The 23169-nt window shown below is 41.8% G+C and overlaps 1 protein-coding gene across 2 annotated transcripts in view; it reads right to left on the bottom strand.

The window, feature by feature from the left end:
* Nucleotides 1-602: 602 nt before the first annotated feature.
* Nucleotides 603-23169, bottom strand: part of tafa5a (TAFA chemokine like family member 5a) — a 193654-nt gene continuing 171087 nt past the window's right edge. For both annotated transcript variants that reach the window (XM_037759945.1, XM_037759946.1), the window contains exons 3-5: nucleotides 19841-19968; nucleotides 7868-8078; nucleotides 603-1949 (exon numbers count right to left, since the gene is read on the bottom strand). In XM_037759945.1, coding sequence (XP_037615873.1) covers nucleotides 8070-8078; nucleotides 19841-19968 — 137 coding nt within the window. In that variant the 3' untranslated portion in view covers nucleotides 603-1949; nucleotides 7868-8069. The remainder of the gene's footprint in view (nucleotides 1950-7867; nucleotides 8079-19840; nucleotides 19969-23169) is intronic.

Here is a 23169-nt window from a genome sequence, read left to right as displayed (position 1 = left end):
TGTCAGTTTAAACTGTGTTGTTTTTAGCCTGGATTATAATTTATACTTCTTTGTCTTTGTGTAATATTATCATACAAACCTCGCACCGAGCTCTGATTGGTCAGTAGGCGGTGCTTTTATACCAGTTGATCTCTTATATGAGCAGGTAAGGCATGCAGCATAAGTTACCATGGCGATCTACCTCGGTAAGAAGTGAACCACCGTCGTAACACTGAAAACCCTGAAGGTTAACCCCGCAGTTACCTCGCTAACCCTAAATCCTGCTTCGTAGTACAGACCTCTGATCACCTGGGGAAGAAAAGGAAACTTTGAGAACACAGTCATTAAAAGTAAAACCAGAATAAGATCATTTGAATTTTCCTTTGACGACCTTGAACATCAAGACCATCTAAATTTGCCGGGGACATTTCTTTTCATGTATTTAATTTATTCTTAAAATATTTCATGATAAAAAATGTATGTAAATGACTCTAATACTTCTGCAATGCTTTCTCTTTTTCTCTCTCTCTCTCTCTACTCGTATCCGTCGCCGTCAGAGAGACGCCAGATTTGTGCGAGAACAAACACAAGCACAAAAATAAATTAAGAGATCAAAACCCATAGAGAGGAAATGAGTCAGTATTCCACACCGTGTACAATACAATATCATAGCAAATTAGCAGATATCAATGGCTTCCACTGACTACCATAGATTTACAATGTTCAGTTGGCTGCAGATCAGTCCTCAATAAATTGTCACTTTCCTTTTTTTTTCATTAATGGTTCTGATAGACAGTGACTTGTAGATGACCATGAAAAGAAAGCGGCTACTGAGGTGTGAACAGAAAACCTGGGACTACGAGCTAGCAGTAATGAGAACAACAGCATTTGTTCACATTCTACTAAACTGCCATTGTGACCACATTTTAAGTCCAATAAGCTTCTCTACAAAGGTACAACATATAAAACTGTTAAATATATAACTTTTTAGGGCCTTTCAAAATACATTTAATGACATTTCTTTACTCCTTCTTTTCAGACTCGATAGCATTTATACTCTCTGTAGATCTCTTCATCTCTTTGATATGATTTGCAGTCCTGATCCGTGACCAACTCGACGATGCTTCCTGCCAACTGTCCCAACCGTAGCTACTGAAAAATGCAAATCAGATTTTTTTTTTTTTGATACACAGTTATACGTATGTAGTACCTATACCTCCAGTTCCAAAATACAGTGGTGGGCTTAGTCTGAGAAAAAATGTCTGGAAAGTTTTAAAAGTACTCCTTCGGTTGTGTCCGGTACGTGTGCCACCGGACGCCAGGTTCGGTTTGTGTCGGTCCGTTTGTGCACCGTGTCTCTGTGGGGGGGCAGTCGTTGGTCGGCGGCGACACAAACAGTAAGTTCACTAAGTCTCTGCGTTTCTTTGCCACATGGTCCACTCTGTCATAATGATCGTATTTGTTGTTTTGCTCTTTGGTCTATAAAAATATGGGAGGTTTACTCCAGCAGAAGGCCTATTCACAGCAGAGAGCGCTCAGTTCGGTTTCTAACGGCCTCACGAGGTGGTCCGAGAAGCGACAGGGTCCGGTCTGTAATGATCCCGTCTTTGCTCTGGAACTCTAGAGGCTAAGAGAGAGATGTGGAGAAATCCCTTTTTCAAAGCCGTTTCAAACACAGTACTTCCAATGAGGCAAAAAACCATTCATGGGATTTCCAAGGTGTCCGATTCTCCGTGGCACGAGCAGGCGCTGCTAATTTCACAGAGCAGGCAGATAGAGTGGAGAGGAGGTGGACGCAACATTTTGACCCAACGACAGTTAGCAGGAGGGAGCAGTCACAAACCTGGAGGGGCCGGTCACAGGAAATGGAAAGTGTTTTACAGCGAGTAGTTTGTCCAGCGTCCAGGGGAGAGTTCGCTCCCTCAAACAGTCACTCCCTGGTTCTCCTGTCTCTGGCTGTGTTAGGAGACCTGTGGAGAACAGAGCAAACATTAGATGATTGTTTTAGCACAGTCTTCTCAGCTCCTGGAAGAAGTTTAATCACTTCTGAAGGTGTATTTATGCAAAAAAAAAGAAGCATTTTTATAATTACATTATCTTGATGCATACATGTAGAAGCAAAGTAGATCTTTTGTTCAACAATTCAGAAATCAGAAGTCTTTCAGAGCGTCTTTAGGCTTTAAGGCTAAAATGTTGAACTATTGTTTTAAAAGAAATGAACAACTACTTTTTCGGGGAGAATCAGTGCATCCTCTGTGTGTTGCTATAAGCCTTGAATATACCCATTTCTCCTTACCAAACGGAGGTGTTAATTACAGCACTCTGGTAGAATCATAAAAATAAAAACTCAACAGCTTACTCTCTATCAAAGTAAGTTGTTTTGCCAGTCAAATATTTAGAGTTCTTCAGCGGGTGCAACCCAATAACAAAGCGAGTCTCGCAGTGCAGACACTGAGAAACAATAAATCTACCAACAGAAAGACAAATCTGGAAGCATCCTCACCATCTGGCCCCCGCCAGTCACACAGCCAACTTGATGGAGGCGCCGACGCCTTCCAAGACTGCTGAAGTTTAATTCATAATAATGAACTCTTGATGATTTAACAGGGTGCAAATTGCCATGAAAGGGGCAGGTGTTGGACGGAGTACTAGCATGTATCACAGATGACAATGTCTGATGCTCCGGGAATAATAAACATCTCAATGAGCTCGGGGCTTAATAGAGATAATGTCATGGTTTTTGTTGGTGCTGGGCATGAAATAACCCAGAGGTATAACAGTTTAAAGCAGGGGCGTGACTGTGTTAACTCCTCGGCTGTGACCGCGGCCCAAACAGCTGTTTAATCCCTATCTGGACGCCTCCTAGTGGGCACATTGAGATTACAGTGGCACCGAATGGTCAAAGAGCCACAGATCAAATGGAAGCAGGACAGAATCACTGCATAGAAACATTGTTGTAGAAATCTCAAGAGGAATGGAAATGCAAATGAATTTAAATAGACGCACAGGCATAGGCGGTACAAGGTAATTTTCTTATATTCTGTCTTCTATGTTCCTCTTCCTTTTTCTCACACCCACACTGTGGCAAATGGTTCCCCATAAATCTCACACACAAATCTCATCTCAGGGAAATGCAAGCCTTCTATTAAAAAGAGGAACGAATGTCAGATGAATATGAGATGAATTTGCCCTATGAATAAAATTCACAGGCCCTAGGTGATTATTACTTCGGGTTTATCAGGAAACAACCATATTACTGTGTTTTATATCTTATAAAATCAAGAGAATATTTTACATTCTTGCAGCAGAGGAATGCAGAGATGAATGAAATGCGATGCAGAGCCCGTGGTGGACAAACTGTGAGTACGGTGGGGTCAGGCTATCCAAACAAGACCAGAAACACAATTAGACGTTTCAAGTGAGACTGAGAACTGCTGCAGGTGTCATAGGAACAGATGTGGACAGAATCCATCTGTGGTAATCTGTGCAGACTTCTCTTGTTATGGAGCTAGCAGCCAATCCACTCAATACATATTGATATGTACCCAGCAGCATTCAATTGTGGACAAGGAAAACATTAAACATTAGAGTTCAGGGGCGTTACTGAAAGCTTCCTGTCTCCGGGCAAAGCTGAAATGCTTTGATGTATAAATGAGCATGCATTTGCGCTGGCTTTCATATGCATTTTGCATGTGCAGTCAAGCGAAGGCGCATGCAGCCACATATGTCGGAGCTAAAGGAAATTATACACAATACATATGGTGTCGCTCTCCAGCTGGGAGTTAAAGCGAATGCACCCGAACACATGGCCCCGGCTTGACATTTCCTCTCGCCTTGAACTCTCGCTGACTCTCTTCAAAATGTCACAGCGGTGTGACCCACGGTGAACGTGTGAATGGGCCACGCATGAGGGGAAATTGATCTGCTTTGCCTCTCCAAACTCTTTATCGAGACCCTGATGGATGTGAATAATGCACCATCTCAGGAGTATGCGGTTGATGAATCGATTTATGATTGATTGGATGATTTTGCTCATTCGCTGGAAGCTTTTGCTACACTCCGAAGAGGGCGAGGTGCTGCCCAAACATCAGCTAGTGGAATAGCACCTTTTACTGTCATTCTAAAGTGCTCCTGCTTTTCGCATCAACTACCTGTTTCTAATACTTGCTCCTGCCCTCACTGTTTAATGCTCAGCCTCATGCAGCCGAGCACGCTTCCTTTCGGATCGGAGCGCGCAAGCAGCACAATAGCCCCGCCAGATGAATATTCATAAGTGAACTTGTAGGTTAGGAATGATCCACAGGTTAATAAGGGATGGGAAATCGCTCATTACATGCTGTGAAGTCGGATAATGCCTGAAGCAGACGCTGAGATCAAAATACATGAACATGTATGCACGGGCCTCCAGATACTAGGCCCCATTCCACATTAAGAGAGAGTTCAAAGCTATCTGGGGTGTTATGTCATTATCAACCCTTTCATACTGCATTTCTTCAGAACATCAAAGCAAACACAGCGCACTATCTGCATTCTACAATATGATCACAACTTTAATGCTCCAGAGGGAACATTAGAACAGATTTAACATCGCACTCCGACCAGAAAGGAAGAACAAAATGTCGCTGATTTGTTTTAGATACAAACAACTTGAAATGTTCCCCCCTGTGCCTCAATACACTGTAATGTGTAGATTATATCTGGTCATGCAATGTAATGCATGCCACAGTATGGGGCCAGATGATTGCCGGCGATATAGTATTGTTTGCCTTTATAGAGCACATTATGGGATCAAATCTAAGATAGCCTTCTCCCTCAGTAAATAGACAATAATCTTCTATGTGATGCTCTGTGAGGGATGTGAGTTCACAGCATGCAACCCACCCTGCGTCTATTTATAGTTTTAAATCTACTGAAGACTTGCTGTCTGGCCCGAAAAGCAGCCGGATCAGATTTTTTTCTCTCAAAGTGAATCACAACATGGGCCATAAATGCTGACAATATTGACCGAGAGAAGAGCCTGGTTTTTAGAAACTCTATGAGAGCGGGCATTTTTATGACTTTGGCCTCATCCATTTTATGGCACTGTACACTAAATTTACTACATGGTTGCTCTCTGTTTCCCAATCACATGCATTAATATCTGTCTGGCGCCTTGTTTTATTCCAGAGCACAGACGCCATCTGACACAATACTTTAAAAGACAATATACAAGGCATGCCAGCGAAGCAGAGCAAAAACAAGCTGGAAATAAACCGATGGCTTTTACTGGTATAGCTGCACACATGGATTTTTTTGTGGTTGAACACACACTGGGGACCTTGTGAGCTTATGGAAAAAATGAGCGAGCCAAATGAAGACTTCACGGTTGTTTAAATTGTATCTGGATTTATGTTTGACTGCGCTTCCTGTTGTTTGCATGTTCTGCTAAAGCCGGAGGATGATGTGCTTGTGGATTAATAAAACTATAATATTGGTTTTAATGATTTTCATCAGATTCTGAAAAAATACAAAACTACCAGAGGGATCAAATCCAATCACTCATTTGATCTTGTTTTCTTTGCAGGTTTGGTGATCCCCTGGATGTTATCAGGGAGGGCTTCACGGTGACGCTTAGTGCCTCCTTTACACAGTCCTCCTTTGATTTTTTTAAAAACAAAAATCTTTATTGAGTTTAACAATTATAAATGTACAAAAACAGTTCAGTGCATAAATATAAACATAGTGTCAAAATATGCAAAGTGCTAAGTAATAAAGTCCTATGTGATACAGTGCTTCACAGATATTGGTGTCATGTATTTCCTTATCAAATGTGCAGTATGCGCCAGGGGAGACGCTGACATTTATCTAAACTTCTCCTCCTCCAAAGGTCAGCTAGTATGTATTTAACCACCATGTTGCTGTCTATCAGGATTCTATCTGGATTTCCACATTTCTGTACAAAGTAGGCTGATTATTAGATGGTAAAGGAGACTAAGGAAAGCAGAGGAGACCTAAAAGTGGTCCAGCTGGATTTGGCAGGTACAGATCAATCCCTCCTCCGTGCAGCAACAAACTACCACCACATTCCTCATGACATTCAGGGGATGATCACCAGCTACTTCGGCGGAATCGAGCAACATTTCAAATCAGGCCAGTTCACAACTCAGTGGCAAGACCTGGAAAAAGGGACTGGGAAGGGCTCTACAATCTCCCCATCCTCTTCATCATGGGAATGAACCTGCTCATTGCAGCTGCTGGGAAAGAAGCCAGAGGGCCAAAAATTGCATCAGGGGTCAGACAGCCCCCAGTAAGAGGCTACATAGAAGACCACACTATAGCACCCACAACCCATGTGGAGGCGAGGTGGGTCCTAACAACACTTGATGACATGGCAACAAGGGCCAGGATCAAGTTTAAGCCTAAGAAATCAAGGAGCACGAAGATCAAGAAAGGGAAAATAACCAACAAATTCAAGCTGCAAATCCATGAGGGATGCCATTCCATCAATAGAGGAGAGTCCAATCAAATGCCTCAGGAAGGGGTTTGACTATTCCCTGTCTGACAGAAACAGAGTTCAAGGTGGCAAAGTATAAGGTCATGATGACCGCCAGAGATTCCCAGGACCAACAAGTCAGAGATGCAGGCACCACAACAAGATCAGGGCTGAAGTGGGCAGCTAATGCATCAGTGGCCTAGACAGAGAACATGTTAAACTTCAGGTCATAATCGGAAACCCATGCACTGGAAGACGTAGGCCTCAGACACAGGAGAGGAGAGCCATGATCCAGGCTGAAGTGTGAAATTTGGAGGAAGAACAACGGTTGTCAAAAGCTGTCGAGCTTTGCATTCTAAGGACGAAATGGGACCTCCCCGAGAGAAAAGTACCATGGGCAAAGCTACGGAAACTGGAATCCTTCCGCATCTCCTTCCTACTGCGGTCAATGTACGACCTCTTGTGCTCTGCAACAGCCCATCAGCAGGTCCTGTTGTGTCTCATCTTCCTTACAGAAAATCATTGGGCATGTTTTGTTGTTACATAACAACTCCCAAGATCACAGGAAGTCTGCCAAGAGAAATATGCCACCTGCAATCTGTAATGCTCTTAAAAGGTGCTAAATGGGAGATTGGGAGCGTTTCTATTGCCTCCGCACGGCTCTCAACATGGCTTGCTGCTAACGGTGCTAACAGCGCTAACAGCGCTAACAGTAACAACAAAAGCAAGAGCAAGAGCTAACAGTGGAGGGCGGGTGCTACGTTTCTGCAACAGCGACGTTGGTCGGGACGGCGTTATCAGCTTTAATCGCAGTATGAAAGCAGTGCAGAGCGGCGGCCGTGAGCTAGCCAGAGGGGCACCAAAAGGCCGGCCCAGCTACGTCAACAAAGCACAAAGAAGCTCTGATTACAACACACAGGTAGACATTACTCCACTATAGCTCTACATAGACAATACCGTCGTTGTTGGCTGTTATATTAATGCTCTGAATATCATATAGAGCACCTTTAAATATTTTTACATATTTGTATCACCTCTATATGTATTTATTATCAGTTACATTTATTTATTTAATCAACCCCCCATGTTTCAAATCATTCATTTTATTAAAGATGATTTTTCTAGTTAAAAGGCACTAGTCTATCTGTACATGCTGGTGTTCTGCCTCTACCTACTTTATCAACCCCCTCACATAAGAAAATAGATTTTGGACAAATTGTATATATGCCGTGAAGGTGAAGATGACCACCAGGACATATGGTCACTTTTATTTTATTTTTTTAAATAAAATAACTGATTGATAGACATTTGGCTAGGCATAAGAGAAATGTATGACTATCTCCTTTTTCATAACTAGCTTCTCTACAAGCACTTCACAAAGTAAAGGATTAAAGGGGAAGTGGTTTTGTGTTGTACCTTGCTGCCTCCCTGAGGCCCTCGGTGCTCTGTAGCTGCTTGTGTCGCTTCCTGCCTTTGCTGAACCAGGGTTTGGGTGAAGTTGTTGTGATGTTGGTGGCGGTGGTGATAGGGTGGTGTTGGCAGATGTTTTTTGGCTGTCTGTCAAGGGGTCATCAATGCTCTCCATAATGCAAGAGTGTCGAGAGGGACTCTTGTCGCGTCATAGAGCCTGGGGGGAGAGAGGGAGAGGGGAAGGCGGGATGGTTATCAAGCTCATAATGAGGATGCAGTGTTTTATTTTGAATTTAGTTTTTTTTACAGATTTAGACACAGTCACAGCACCATCACCACCACCAACATTATCAATTTGTCTCACTAAGGTGTCTAGAAAATATGCCTGCTTGGCTTTGTACAAACCCGATGAGCTGTTCTGTGCTTGTGTGTCACAAGGAAACTGCATATTAAATATAGAAGTGTGGGAGTAAAACAGAGTCGGATTTTGCGTAACAGTAGCCCACATGTAAGCAAAACATAAAGAGGCTTTTTGTTTGTTGTCTTTCCAGTGATTCTTTTTTGTTTGATCATTGCTTAACAAAGCAATAAAATGTAATAAAATGACAATAAAATAAATCACAAGTTTATTCACAATTCATTATTTTAAGGTCATTTGTAATTTTCCTATACTACTAAAATAGACTAACATATCTCAACAACTATTGGATGGATTGGCATAACATTTAGTACAGACATTCATGATCCCAGATGATGAATCCAACAACTTTGGCCATCCCCTGGCTTTTCTACTATGACCAAATACCTGCAAAATGACATTTCCATCAACCTCAGCTGTACTTTGTGTTTAGAGCTATTTAGCAATTGTTAGCATGCTAACACGCTAAACTAAAATGGGCAACATACATCAGACCGGCAATACGTCATCCAGAATAGGCTCTCATGACCACGCCCCCTTTTGGGGGAAAACAACCCTCTGTCCTGCAACAGAGGAAACAGAGGAAGTTGAAACATGTCTCCAAACTTCTACTTTAAACTAACCAGTAACAGTAATAACACTATGCCCAAGAGTTGAGGTGTAGTTGGTTGCACCAACAATTAATCCCAAAACGCTGACCTTCGCTAAACGGCTAAATGATGCTGGTGACAGTGACTAGCGTGGCTCACTAACGTTAGCTTGAGTGGGAGGCTGCTGCAGTGATACAGTCATGCATTAACGTTCAAGCAGCATCAGACTGTCGTCTCCAGCCTATAGATCAAACAGTTGGTTAACAGGTTGGTTATTTACAGACAACACTTAGCCTGACGTGATTCAATCAGATATCTAGAGATGTCTGGATCAGCAATATCCGGCCACTGTGTTGGACGGGGGAAGACTGAAGGGACATGACGCCGATCAACCTTCATTTATTAAGGTATCGTGAACGCTCAGGTTCAGGCAAGTTAGCAAAATAATTATTAGACTTGTGTATAAAATAAACGCTTGTATAACAAGAGATGAATGCATACGAACTGGTCAAAATTACAATCCAAACAAATTGTATTGAAGTTTATGGGGTTTTCTCTCCCCCAAAGGGGGCGCGACCTTGACTTGTTGTGTCGTATGTGCCGGTCTGATGTATGGTAAACATAATACACAAGTAAAGCCTCACAATGTTGCTAGTATGGCTGTAGACTCTTCATATGTCATTAATTAGCATCAATGTCCTATGAAAACCTAAAAAAAAATGGGGATATTGAATTTTTTACATATGAAGAATTGAATATTACTCTATAGATTGACAAAAGTCTTGACTTTCTAAGCTAAAGAAACCGTTTAAAATCCATTGGACTATCTGAAAAAATGTATTGTGACAAATCTGTTGTTCTTCTTAGCTCCTGAAAAGATGATATTTTTTGGGGGATACATGGTTTTCAGCAGCAACAATATTCTGTATTTATTCTTGTGTGCGAGTGTGCACATTGTCCTTGCACGTGTGCTTTTGTTGTTGCCTGTTTGTTGGAAGAAACCTGCAGCTCTTCTAACTGGGCTCTGTTTACTGTGTGAGCACAAGCCAGCAATCACTCCCTGCTTTATGAAGTCAATTACCTTTTCTGGCCACATGGAAATGGCTGAAATTGTGGTACTGGGCAGTGTGATACAGGTAGGGGTGCTTTCGTTGGCTAGCAGAGGTTCTGGCTCACTTAGCAGATCAATCCCACAAGCTCTTAGGCTGTAAATAACAAACTAAAAAGGCAGACTCTCTCGTCCTTGTCGTCTGTCCCTCTCTCTTGCTAACAGTCCCAGCTTCCCAAAATGGAGGATTTGGTATTTTCCAAGCTGAGACTATGTGCTGACTTGGCTCCCTCTAGAAGGAAGCTGGCAGACGCAGCTAATGGTTAGCAGCAACAGGGTCTCTTTTTCTTTCTCCCTTTCTCTCCTGGCCTGTCTGGGGTGGCCAAGCAGCTGTCTTCTTAGTGGTGATTCTGTTCAACCCACTGTTGGATGTGCCTGGAGGGCCCAGAGGGATCAATTACCAAGGCCGGTACCGACCCAGAACCACGGGGAGGGGGGGGGGTTGATGGTGGGGCATTGGGGGATTCCATCAGGCCCAGCCTGAACCGGATCCACAGAGGGAGGGGGAGGAAGAAACAGAAAGGAAGTGATGGGAGGGGGATATCGGAGGGAGGCCCTCAGCACTTGCTTACATACTCCAATCGAAACAGCTTTTTCATACTCTGCCGAACACACGCTGTCACTGGCAGATGTATAAATGAGTAAAAACTCTCGGACAGTCATACTCAACTTATGGCCCGTGGGCCAGATAGGGTGCCAGGTGGCCCGCTGACCATTTGCTAATTCCCAATGTATATAAATTGATTCACAATGTGATTTTTTTTGTACTTTGAATGTAAATAAGGTGCCAGAGTGCATAAGAAAGCACCAAAGTAGACTAATAGTGCTTGTTCATTTACAGTTTTTCCTCATTTGCTTTGGCTCAATTCTCAAATGAGAATTATTTGTTTCAAAACAAGTTCAGATCTCTGAACAACTAGTTTGTTGTTCACAACAGATAAGATTTTCTCATTCATTCAAGAATATTGAATGTGTTTTGGCACCTGTATGCACAAGAAGAAGTACAATTGTCTACAATTTGCACACTAACCACGTGCACGTCTTGCTGATCAAAACTGATTTGATTCTCAGTGAAACTGTCGAACTCTTCACAACTTCTTAACACTCTTTCATCGTTTGAGCCGTCACATGCAAAATGATCCATTCAATTATCAAAATCTGTCAGACGACATGTATATTGCATAAATATCTCTGACATGGTGTTACGTACTGGGAGGAGGTATAACTTGTTGTTTTTTACTTTACTTATTTTTGACATGGATGTCAATTTGTGGCAAATTTTCTGTTCACTGTATATGATATATCTGTATATATAACATATTGCTACTCAAATACATTGATTGTATACATACAAATGTGCATGTCTTTTTTCTGTGTACTATTGTACAGTATTGACTTTTCCCAGTAAACTTTGACCGACTGTAAATCTAAAAAGCTGAGCGCGATACACAAAAGCATTCCGCTAGTACAGTAAGTAGTCAGTGTCAACAAAAAAGTAGAACAAAACCAAAATTAGTATATCAGAACCATTTCCAGGGATGACTATTATGGTTAAAAAACATCTAAACACTTTGTCCAGTACGGCTCACACAATGACAAAACAACTTTTCATTTTGGTGCCGTTCTGCAGACATGCAATTGAGTTGTGATGCCCCATCAAACAGTTGTGACAATTGCACTTATAGTTTAGAGAATGTTAAGACTGTTTCAAAAGATGAGCCAAAGCGATTGAGAAAAACTGGTAGGATCGGGTAGGATCCCCCCCAGAGAGGTCCAGGCTAAGCCCCGAATGTCTGATTGAAAGACTGGACCCAGGATTGTCATGTGTAATCATCACTCAAGGTAGTAAACATTATACTGTACTCTTGCTCAAACACATCTCCATATCCTTATTCCTTTCTCCTCTCCTCTCTGAAAAAGCCTTGATTACAGTAATCACAGTCTTTCTCTCAGGAGGTGCCACTTCTGTTCATCGCGCTCTGTTCACAGCCTAAATACCCCAATCAGGACCGACCTAATGGAACGTATGATTAAGACCTAGTTACACATTTAAGGATCTTTAGTCATTTCAATTGTTCCGGCTTCAGTGACATTTGAGTCACTGTTTCCTCCAAGGTGTGTTGTATCATTACACGTGAAGAGTACGCTACTCAAGACTAGGAATTTCAGGATAACAAATGCTCTTTTTGCTGTGTAGAAATCATTTGAGAACATTGGCTGCAGCATGTGTAAACAGCATGGCAGCCGGGAAATATCTTGACAGTGCAGTTGGAGTTTGTGCAATTATAACTTAGTGAGAGGAAAAAAAATACTTTTGAAAGGTCTTAACAAGCACTGAAGGGCTTAACAACAAGAGCCACTGTTTGACGCGCACCGACCGACTTAAATAATGTTTTACGATGCTGTACGTCTGACTGGCCCAAATCTCTTTCTCTGTCTTTCACTCACACCGCTCTTTTCTTCCCTTGCACTGCTTTTCTGTCTCGCTTTTAAATTGTTCGTCTTATCGGGCTGTCACAAAAGCCGCCAGATAACCCGAGGTGATTTCGTTTTCTCCTCTAATGGCGCACTCACTCTGCCTCTTTCTCGCCGAGCTCCCCGCGTCGGCACATGCAGAGAGAGATAGCTCCTTGCGCCGTTTCATCTGCCAGTCTAAAATGGTGGAGGGCACAATGCAGAGCATCCTCCTCTCTGGAGAGAGACGGCAGTAAGCCTTTCACTGAGAGACGGAGGTATAGGAGACGACTGCTGAGACTACACGTCGCTTTGCCAAAAGTGAGCGCTTTGGAAAGGCAGCAAAGGCCGCATTTGACTGTGGTAACTGTGTGATAAAATGTAAATTCAAATCATTTAGTGTCATTGGGGGAAGAAAGTATACTGGGACTGGGGGATTAACCCCTGGTTGCTGCGTAAAAATGTTTCTCTATCTGGTGACTTATAGCAGATGAGCTCTCCAGGGAACATGGCATATTGTGTCGTTGTGACGCCTTGAATATTACCCTGAAAATGGTGTGTTAGTTTATCAGACATGTGAATATTGTTACTGCAGAGTAAATTAGAAAACAGCACCGTGTTTTGTTTGCACTACAAATTATTTTGCACCTTGGGCACCTAGAGGTCATATAAACTGTTTTCAAGTGTTTTTAACATCCAGTTATAATAAATTGTACATTCAGTATGAAAGACAATCTCCTCTACCTGACCAGCCCGTTCTCATTCCCATGGCGTAAATTAGCGACGCTTTGTTACGCCCATCGACCAGCGCGCAAAGTACCCTTTAGCGCTTGTAGGAAATGCACTGGGCTTTAATTAACTACATTGTAAAACGCTCCGCGGCATTTGTTAACACTCAGAGTTGTGCACCAGGAGTGTAGTGACTTAATTTGAAGGGCAGGCGGGAGGGTTGGTGGATGGGTCCAACAACACAGGGTTTTCATCCTGGAGACCGCTGTTCATGTCCCGCACATTAAGTTTCACTTTCACTTTACAATCAGCTGTTCGTTTGTGTTCCATGTTCCCAAAGTTAAGTCTCATTTTCACTTTAAAAACTTAGTAATTTTAATTTTAATCATGTTGTTTTTTCTTAAACCACCCGATGCAGTAATAGTCCATGGCGAAGCAAAACTACTGGAAATTTTTTTTTTTTGAAAGGCTAATTACCAACAAATACAGATTGCAGCAGAATATTTCGTTAGATAAAAACATGTTGTGAATTTTTGAAATGGTTACATCTATTTTTTATACATTATGACTTTTGGACTGAAGATGGACAATTACAGAGGGAGGACGGTCGCTCGCTGTGGGAGAGAGAGACCGAGAGAGAGAAGGTGGACTGCATGCAGTTATGTAAGTTGTTAATAATAATAATAATTCAAATGTCAACATTATAAATAAAGTGTCCAACTATTCGGTAAAGCCCTTATTATATATCTATTAGTGCACACATGGGACACAGCTTTTATAGTTAGACAAAAAGTGTGTAAATCTATCTAAGTGGTTTTGTTGCCTAAACCTGAGCAAGTGGTTTTGTTTCATTAACAATGTGAAGCAGGTGTTTACTGCGATGGAACAGTGATGCCAAAGGGTCTGACAAAGAGTATGGGATATGAGTTGGGATGAGAACATGTTGACCTGACCCCTTAGTTACTTTTGCTAGATTTCAATTCTAGCCTGGCAAATATGCACTTTAAAAAATTACTACAAATTTCCAGTGGCAAATCTGCCATCATTTTAAACAATTGGTATTCGATTTTACAAAAGTAAACAACAGCAGGCAAGCTGATGACTGTGAACTTCTTTCGGCTGAAACGAGGACTCTAGTCTGCGGAGTTAATCAGCTGTAGCTAAATTTTAGCGAATGCTAATGTTAAAACTCAGTGAGTTGTTTAAAATACCAGACTTTTTCATCTTTCCAGCTGACTCGATTAATAACATGAACCTTGTTTAAGGTTCTGAAATATGCACATGGTGACTACATACACAGTATGACATAATGCTAAAAGACTGAGCTAGTTAGTAATATTACAGTACAACATCATAAATAAAGATATCATTGAAATGTTATTTGTTCTAACATAACCCTTGGATGATTTGATAGCTTACTATAGAAAAATATTGTTTGACAAGCAACACAGTGGTTCGATCTGTGTTTGTATTTTGAAAGAGTTTGCTTCATTTCTCCAAGATAAAATGGGCCTACTTACAGTTGTTAAGCTTTTGCTATCCAGGGGCGGGGCTGAGCGAACGGTCAATTGCCAGAACATTTGAACATTTATCATGTTTTGACAGATCTCTCCGGCAAGTGATTATTTATCATTTTTATGCCCATAAGGGTTGCCATAAAGCATGTTTCTTGGCAGACATCTGCTTTTATGTACTCAGGTAAAACAAGAAAATAAAATAAAGTGGTTACTGATGGACATGCAGTTGAGTGTCCCTGTGCATTTTATTGTTTCATTAATACAGTTAAGTGAACCCAAGGAGCTCATTTATAGTCTTAGAGCTTGATATGGTTCATCTGACGAATTCCATTTTCTGTTAGGTCAATCCGTTAGAGGAGAAGCTTGTCACTGTATTGGCAAGACTCTTGATACTGAAATAAATGATGTGCTATGGCTTCACAAGTGCACCTCTCTTCTTGTTTGATACGTGTCCTTTCCAGCCGCAGTTGTAGAGCGCTGCTAATAAAAGTAACCTCGCTCAAAACGTCACTGTCGACAACAAGCAATGTACATATCAATCTTCATATGTTTCTTCTGGAGCCGACCGCAGAAAAATCCATATCGTGTTTTTATTGACAGGAACAACATGTACTCTGCAAAGCAGGGTCAGACTAAGATGAATGCATGGAGAGGGGGACATGGAGGAGGAGAGGAAAAAGTGAGAGACAGGGAGGGCGATAATGTGAAAAAAAAGATGGCGAGAGAAAGTGAAAAACACTGAGAAGTAGTCGAGCAGAGAGAAGGAAGTTATTTTTAAACAGAAGCCCATCAAATGGTGGCTGCTGAGAGGTTGAGGAAAAACGCACAGCTTATCTGCCTTGCAACTCATACCGAGCCGTGTTGCCGACTACAGGTAGAGAAGAGGTCAGCGGTGTCATCCTGAACAACAATCTCCCCTCTGTTTGACAGAGAAAACACAAACTCTCAAACATTTGACTAATACACGCAAAGCGCCTCCTGACATTTGTCCAAAATAGCCCTTTATGGGGCTGAGTCAGATTGACTTGGCTTAGTCAAATGCCCCGAGGGACATGTCTGTTTGTCTGCATTGATGTTTTCGCACAAACACCTGACAGACAGGCCGGACATGCTCACTGGACTGTGCACAGCCAGCAGTCATCCTCGGGCGATATCGGGGCGGCTGCGGTTTGGGTTTAACCTTGAAAAGCCTTAGGGGAAGGGGCCATTTGTTCAAAGTTAACCAGAGGGAGGCGGAGGAGTAAATTGTTTGTTTTGCCATCATTCTCCCTTGGGTCAGCAGATAACAAGAGGTTTATGTAAGTTTTGCTTCGGAGAATCGGCTTTAACCTTTAATGCATTTCAGGCAATTTTGGGTTTGGCGCTCGGTTGTGAAGTGAAAATCTTCCAGACCTTTCTCAACTTGCCCGAGATTACAGGGAGCGGTTACGTGAGGCCACCTCATCCATCACATAAATGAATATTTTTAGAAGAATTTTAAACAATGACCTCGAGTCTGCTTGTTGCAAGTTATTAGAATCCTTGACAGTGAACGCTGCTTAAACACACACACACGGACAGGCACAGATGAGTGCACAGAGCTGTCCAGCCATTTGACTAGCTGTCACCAAGCTTAAAGTAGCCAATGAAGCAGGCAAGAAATACCTGTCACGTCTCACATACTGTCAGCGTAAGCTGATGAGATGTACATTGACTGACGTCCTAAGCAGGATGTGAAATGTGCATGTAGGCCGAGGAGTACGGGGCCACCCTTTGCAGGAAAGCAGGAACACATATTCATAACTATGAATATGCACACAGTTGAAAACACCAGTAAGAGCATGTTAATGTACACATGCAGTGCATCTATTAGCCTTGGAATGCACAGTGACTGACACATTTACATACTCAACCCCCCTCCAACACACATACAAGCTGTTATATCTGTCAAATATAACAAATGGATCCAGCTCTATGTTGCCGATGAGTGTGTGTGGGCTATCTGCCTGCCCAGATAACAAATTACACTGTAGGTGGAACATGTCACAGCTGTCACCTCGGTCTCTACAATCAGGTATGTTTAGGTTGGAGTCAGGCCGCCGAGAGACTCACAACACAGTAAGGCAGCAGCCGACTGATAACAATCCACATCATCTGGGTTCAGCGTGTGTATCTGCTACGTGTTTGTGTGTATGCATGTGTTTGTCTTTCAGCAGGAAGACATAAACAAGTTAGTCAGCTGATGACTAAATCATGACAGATGCATTAATGATGCCCCACCGGTCCTCAGTGTTCACCCATTGACATTCACAGATAGGGCAGCTGTGTTATGTGTGTGTTGTGTAACACGTATCTAAATGGAGACCTCTATAATTGCTACAGTATAGACCGTGCATGCAGAGCAACAGCGTTTTACGTCCCTTGTAACGCAGTGGGAGGATGTAAGGCGGTAGGAAGGTGTGTGTGTGTTGCAGTTGGGGGTGAAGTGGAGGGGAGGAGAGCTGGAGATGGGGTTTGAAGGACGGGCGGTGAATGATTGGGCGGCATCTTAGCGAATACAAGTGGTGGCTCCCCATCTGCTGCTATCGTTAACATTAGGAACGTCCCTAATTCAAGCTAATTGCTGGTGACGAGGAAGTAAACAAACACGGTTTGTGGAGACGAGCTGGAGACGAGGAGGGCGGGACGGAAACATTTTCAGGGGATTTTGAAGTGAATGCTCAACTGGTTTTCTTGCTGTTATCATGGTACTTGTGGCTGACAGTGTGCAAGCTGTTCCAAAGTACAGTGATGAGGCAACAGTTGGAGATGGAGCTCAAAATGTGCAATCAAAAAGAATGAATATTCAATTTTCTTAAATTACCCAAGAATCTCCTGAGGAGGTTGTTTAAAGCAACATATCCTCATGCAACAGTTCATATGATATCTGTGTCCAGCTACACGGGACGCACGTGTCAATTTCCGCTTGTTACATGCATACAGTCTTTTCAAAATAAACGTCCGTCTTCACAGGAACCAACTTTGTTAGGTTTAGGCAGCAAACTACATGGTTAGGTTTAGGAAAAGATCATGGTTTAGGTTAAAATAACTCAGGAAGCAGTGTAACTTAAGTTAAGGGAAGTTATGTGACAAATCAACATTGACTTCTGGTTTCACACGGGATACGAACACCAGTCACCTCGGCGAAAGTCTGGTGTTTTTTGACCCGCTCATCCACCCCAGCCTCCTCTCTTTGTGTTGTTTGTCATTCTTTTTACTTCCTGGTTCACAATTACTTGGATTATATACAGTACAAATTTATTTCATGGGATATAAACGAAGTACAGTGCATTACTTTTAGTAAGTATAGTACGTAAGTATAGCTACGAACGGTGTATGAGAACAGCCTGTTTGAAGCTGCACTAGCCAATACTTTCATATTAACAATGGGTCAAATGAATATGTGTATATAAAAATGGTGTTGCCCATTAAATTCAATTGAGAATTTTAGCATCTTTCAGCTCATTGTTTTGGTTTACGGCCCACAACTTTTCAGTGAAAAAGCTCCGATAAACCCACATATTCTACGTGCCCAGCACCAAACAGCAGCCAGAAAAGGTTAACGTCAAGCTGGTGATCATAGCAAAACATTTAGCAGCTAAAGACATTTTTTCCTGGGATTCGGTGGAGACCAAAACAGAGCTAAAAGAGAAGTGAATATTAGACTTACCGTTTGGCCAGAAACATGAATCAAACTGAATTCTAATGTTGCTCTGTGTCTGCTAACTTGTTTGCCACATCAACTTTAAAAAGTGATAATCAGTAATAGTCAGCAACGGTCATACCAGACCAAGTGAGGCTGTAGCAGCAAAACCCATGAGGTTATTGAACTGAGTAAGGTTGCCTTGTATCGCTTATACATTTATCTATTCATTTGTAAGAGGCAGACTGCATTTCTTTCATCTCTCAATCAGTAAAAATAATAATAATATTAATCTCTCATAATAATAATCTCACTGTAAAGGTGCCAGATGCAAGACCGTGAGAATGTCTATTGCCTCCACACAGCTCTCAACATGGCAACGGCTGAGCTGGCGGCTCGCAATTAATGGTGCTAACAGCGCTAACAGTGAAAACAACAGCAACACTGCTGACAGAGCTAACTTTCTGTGCCTTCCAATACCCATACTACCATAATATTTAGAATGCCAGAAAGACATTTATGATGTCCCAAAACATAGTCTGTCAAATGCAGTATGCCAAAGACACCAGGATGTCCTACTACATCTGGTCACATGTTGCAGTATGCAAGCCAGCATGCTTTTCTGGCTATTCTGACCCACAATCCTCTGAGCAAGAGCGTCAAAGTTGAAGGTGCAATGTTATGATGAAGTAGTATGTCCTAATTGTATGCAGCTGCACTATGTACTAAAAGTAAAAAGAAAAAGTATGTGATTTGGAACGTTGCCACACCTGAGGGGGAACCGGAGGGTGGATACTACGCTTCTGCAATGGCATCAGCGGTAACAGTACAATACAATACAAGAACAGTGCAGAGCGGTGGCCATGAGTGGGGCACGCTCAAATGCACAAACACCCACTAAAAGGCACGCCGCGGCTGGCCCGGCTACGTCAACAACGCAAGGAGAAGCTCAACACACAGAGGGAGAGCGACTTCATTCTCTGCATTCTCCTCATTCATACTATAGCATATAAAGCACCTTATGTATATAGTGTTTCACTTCTCAACATTGTGCAATCTCTAAGTACACACTGTCATGTCAGGCAGTTTGAGAATTAAAATGTTTAAAACCAAATAATCACAATCACAGAAATCACCACAAAATTAGCCGCTAAATCAGTTGCCAAAAACAGCCCATTAAAATAGGCTTTTAAACCGTATGCCTGTAGATGAGATGAGATAGACAAGAGTTTTTTATGGGCGCCAATACTCAAAAGTTGTTTTATTATCCTGTACAATGATTCAGTTTGTTAAAATGGCCTCTAAACGAATGTTTGGCAAGCAAAACTGTTTAATCATCATAAGAAATTACATAAAATGTGTCCTTTATTTTGGATTTATACCACAATTGATTTTTCTATGCAAATGCTTCATTTTCAGCTCTTACAGTCATGTTGTTCTCAGTGCCAATGGTGCATTAAGTCCATACACCTACTGGTGTGGGGGGGTAAAAGAGAACTCACCGTGGTGGTTTTGACTCGGCCTCCGGGCTGTGTACAAGTCCAGCCAGATTTATTGATTAACAGGTCACAGCCTTCGTCCTCCAAACATGGCACCATCTCACACCACTGCTTTTTCCGAACAATACCAGCTGCAGAGAACACAGGAAAAAAAGAGAGCAAAGAACGATTAGAGAGGTGAGAAAAGTAGCAGGAATAAACAGATGAAGCGATAGAGAGAGGTGGATGCAGAGATGTAACGATTAAAATAGAGAGAGTGGGTTGAGGGATGACAGATGGAGTAAGACGGATACGGGAGAAGATTTAACACGATGGGAAATGATGGAAAAGGGGAGATTTGAGAAAAATGTTGAAATACATTTAAATGGAGTGTAAAAAGATAGAGAGATATAGCGGGGTGGATTGGAAGAGAGATGAGAAATGCAGATGGGTGAAGAGCAATGAAGTAAAGAGACAATTGAGAGATATGGGAGCGGTGGATGAGGGAGAGATGAGGGGAAGATGGAGAGAATCAGACCGACGGAGAGAGATGGAGAGAGCAGCGATCATTCAGGTAAATAAAATCAAACATCACAAATGATATTTAGCAAGTTTACGGCCCTTCTTTCATTCTGCGACATTTTAAACTGAATGAAATATGTTGTAGGTTCTACTACAAGGGACAAGAAATACTCATATTTCATAAGCAGTTTTAAAAATCTGTGACATTTAATGCATTCCGCAAGACTTTGTCGTAACATGTTGTAATTTGTACTTTTTTGAGTTGGAACGTTGTCTCAGACAGCTCTGCTGTATCTCACTTTCTACATTTCTTTTTGGTTTTGTGGATCATTACCAACCTCTGTTGTTGGTGTGTTGGAGGATGCACACTGCCATGCAATTCCTACTTTACACCTGAGACTGAGCTTCTTTTCATCTAACAACAGTTATAGATCCTTGCCCCACTGAAAAATCATTCAAACCAATCAGTAGGAGCTGCTAGTGCAGGGACAATGACAACACCACTTGTGAATGCTTTTATACATTTGTGCGTGTTGAGCATACTCTATGTGCAAAACAGTAAGCTCTTTGATTCTGCAGAACATGAGATCAACAGCTGACATTTTGTTGCTCTAAGCACCTGAAATCAGTAATCAAATGTTACGTAAAAACATAACGCCACGTAGACAACTACTGTACGTTGTCTTTAGAGCTGCCAAGATGAATTGATTAGTCGTCAACTATTGACGATGCATATCGCGAAATGTCGCGATATAAAAACGTGACGATATGCATCGTCGAGACGAAAAACTGAATCGTGATATCAGGGCATAATAGGTACGACATACATACAGGCTTCGGGCAGCTGCAGCCTCTTCCGGCTGCTCTGCAAGGTCTATGGAAGGAGGCTGAGTACGCATCATACCTTTTGGGTACAACACATGCACAGTAAAATCTGGTCTGCCATCGCCGAAATTTAACCAATTGCAACGCACGGCGGCAGCTTCAGTTACAATGTGCATGTGCCATACCCCCGGAGCCATGTCGGCCTGTGACTCAGCCTCCTTTAATAGGCCTTGTCGGAGCGCAACACACATCAACACACACAGTGCAGCCAGTGAACAGCTGATCAGAGAGGCCACGATGGAGAGACGAGTTGACGCTACGCTCGTTGCTGTAAGTTAGTGCAATAAAACTTTGCAAGTGTAAAGCCATGATACGTTATTACAAATGTTCAACGAGCATAGACACGATGAAACGGTTAAACATGAAGGAAAGAAACGTTTAAAAAATACAGTAACAATATCCTCTTTTCTATAGTCAACGGTAGTAAATATCATTGCATTAAAAATCACTTCAAATAAACTACTTCTGGAACACGACAGGTAGTGTCAATGAAAAATTGGGAGCCACTGCTCTATTGTCACCACATTATAGTCCTACTAATCAGCTATAATTACAGTATCTCTATAGCAACAGCAGTCAACTAGTAAATTAAATCAGACACGATATATGCAGTTTGTTTGTATGAGAAGCAATGGGGTAGAATGAATCTTCAATGAGCATTTGAAAAAGTACGTCAAAGGATCACAAATTTACATTAAACCTGTGCCTCTATAATACATGTCAGCACTAGACTACATAATAAGCCAGAATGAAGGTGCAAAGCAAAATATTAAAAAACAATCCTCAAAGGTACCCTGTGGAGATTTAATTATAAACAACATTTTTTTTAAGCAAATATTATTTTGCTCTACGTAAACTCTACGTAATGAGTTGCTTTCTAGTCTAATAAGAAACCCTTTTAAAGATAAAGTGTCTAAGCTGGGCCCAGTGTCTCGGGCTGGCTCACAATCACCAGAATAAAAACACATGACCACCTGAGTATGTAAATCAGAAAGACAGAAAACGAGAAGAGATGAACTGAGATAGAAGCAGAGCGGACGAAGACAAAGTAAAGGATAAGCCTATCAAGATAACATTCTTGACCATTACAGAATATGGGCAAGATAAAGGAAGACAGATACAAGCATTTATGCTCATATTCGTATGCATTTATGGATGGAAAATAGCATTCTTTTAATGGATAACAGTGGAACTCAGAATGAATTATAGGGCATACATACATCATATTCTCTTTGCCATGGCGCTCATGGCACGCTGGCTCTCTTATAAAGCATGTAGGAATTGTGCTTGGTTCCATATCTATAAATTTGCTCTAAGGGCACCTTCAGTAGCTATCGTAACCTCACATATAGATCATCAGTGAGCGCTGTACCCAATGCTAATATCTGTTCACCATAAACAATATCTATATATCAATCAATCTATGAAATATGTATACCTTCTCAAGCACCGCATAGCTAAATAATGAAAGTACTATGAACACTGTGTCAGCACAGTAAAGAGTGAGCTTGAAATTGACACCAATGTAGAGCATTATTATTGTTGAGTGCATTTTGCTGACATGCTACTTGAGGTTGAATTGCTTGGTGCTACTGTAGTTCGCCTCAAAGTTATACGCACAAAAACAATCTGAAACATGAGTGACTTGAATATTTTCACTTCAGGGACAAAGTTACACGTGGCGAACAATGCAATTTCAAATAGATGAAAAATCTGAAAACTAGAAAGTGCCATGCCGTTTAACCATTAAGCCAATCACTGGCTGTCCATTTCTGGATATTCAGAAATGCTAAGCATTTGTCTGTCCTGAATGCCAGCCTCTATCTGGTCCTTTGGATTAGGGTGTTTGTAATGCCACCATTGAGTTTGCATCCCTAAGAAACCCCCTTCCCCTCGCACCTTTCTAACATCGGAATTGGAGAGCTGCATCAACAATGTCTGTGACT

The sequence above is a fragment of the Sebastes umbrosus genome, chromosome 23 (genome assembly GCF_015220745.1).
Source record: "Sebastes umbrosus isolate fSebUmb1 chromosome 23, fSebUmb1.pri, whole genome shotgun sequence".
In the NCBI taxonomy this organism is placed as follows: domain Eukaryota; kingdom Metazoa; phylum Chordata; class Actinopteri; order Perciformes; family Sebastidae; genus Sebastes; species Sebastes umbrosus.
The sequence above is the reverse complement of the archived record's forward strand: the minus strand, read 5'-3'. Positions and strand labels throughout refer to the sequence as shown.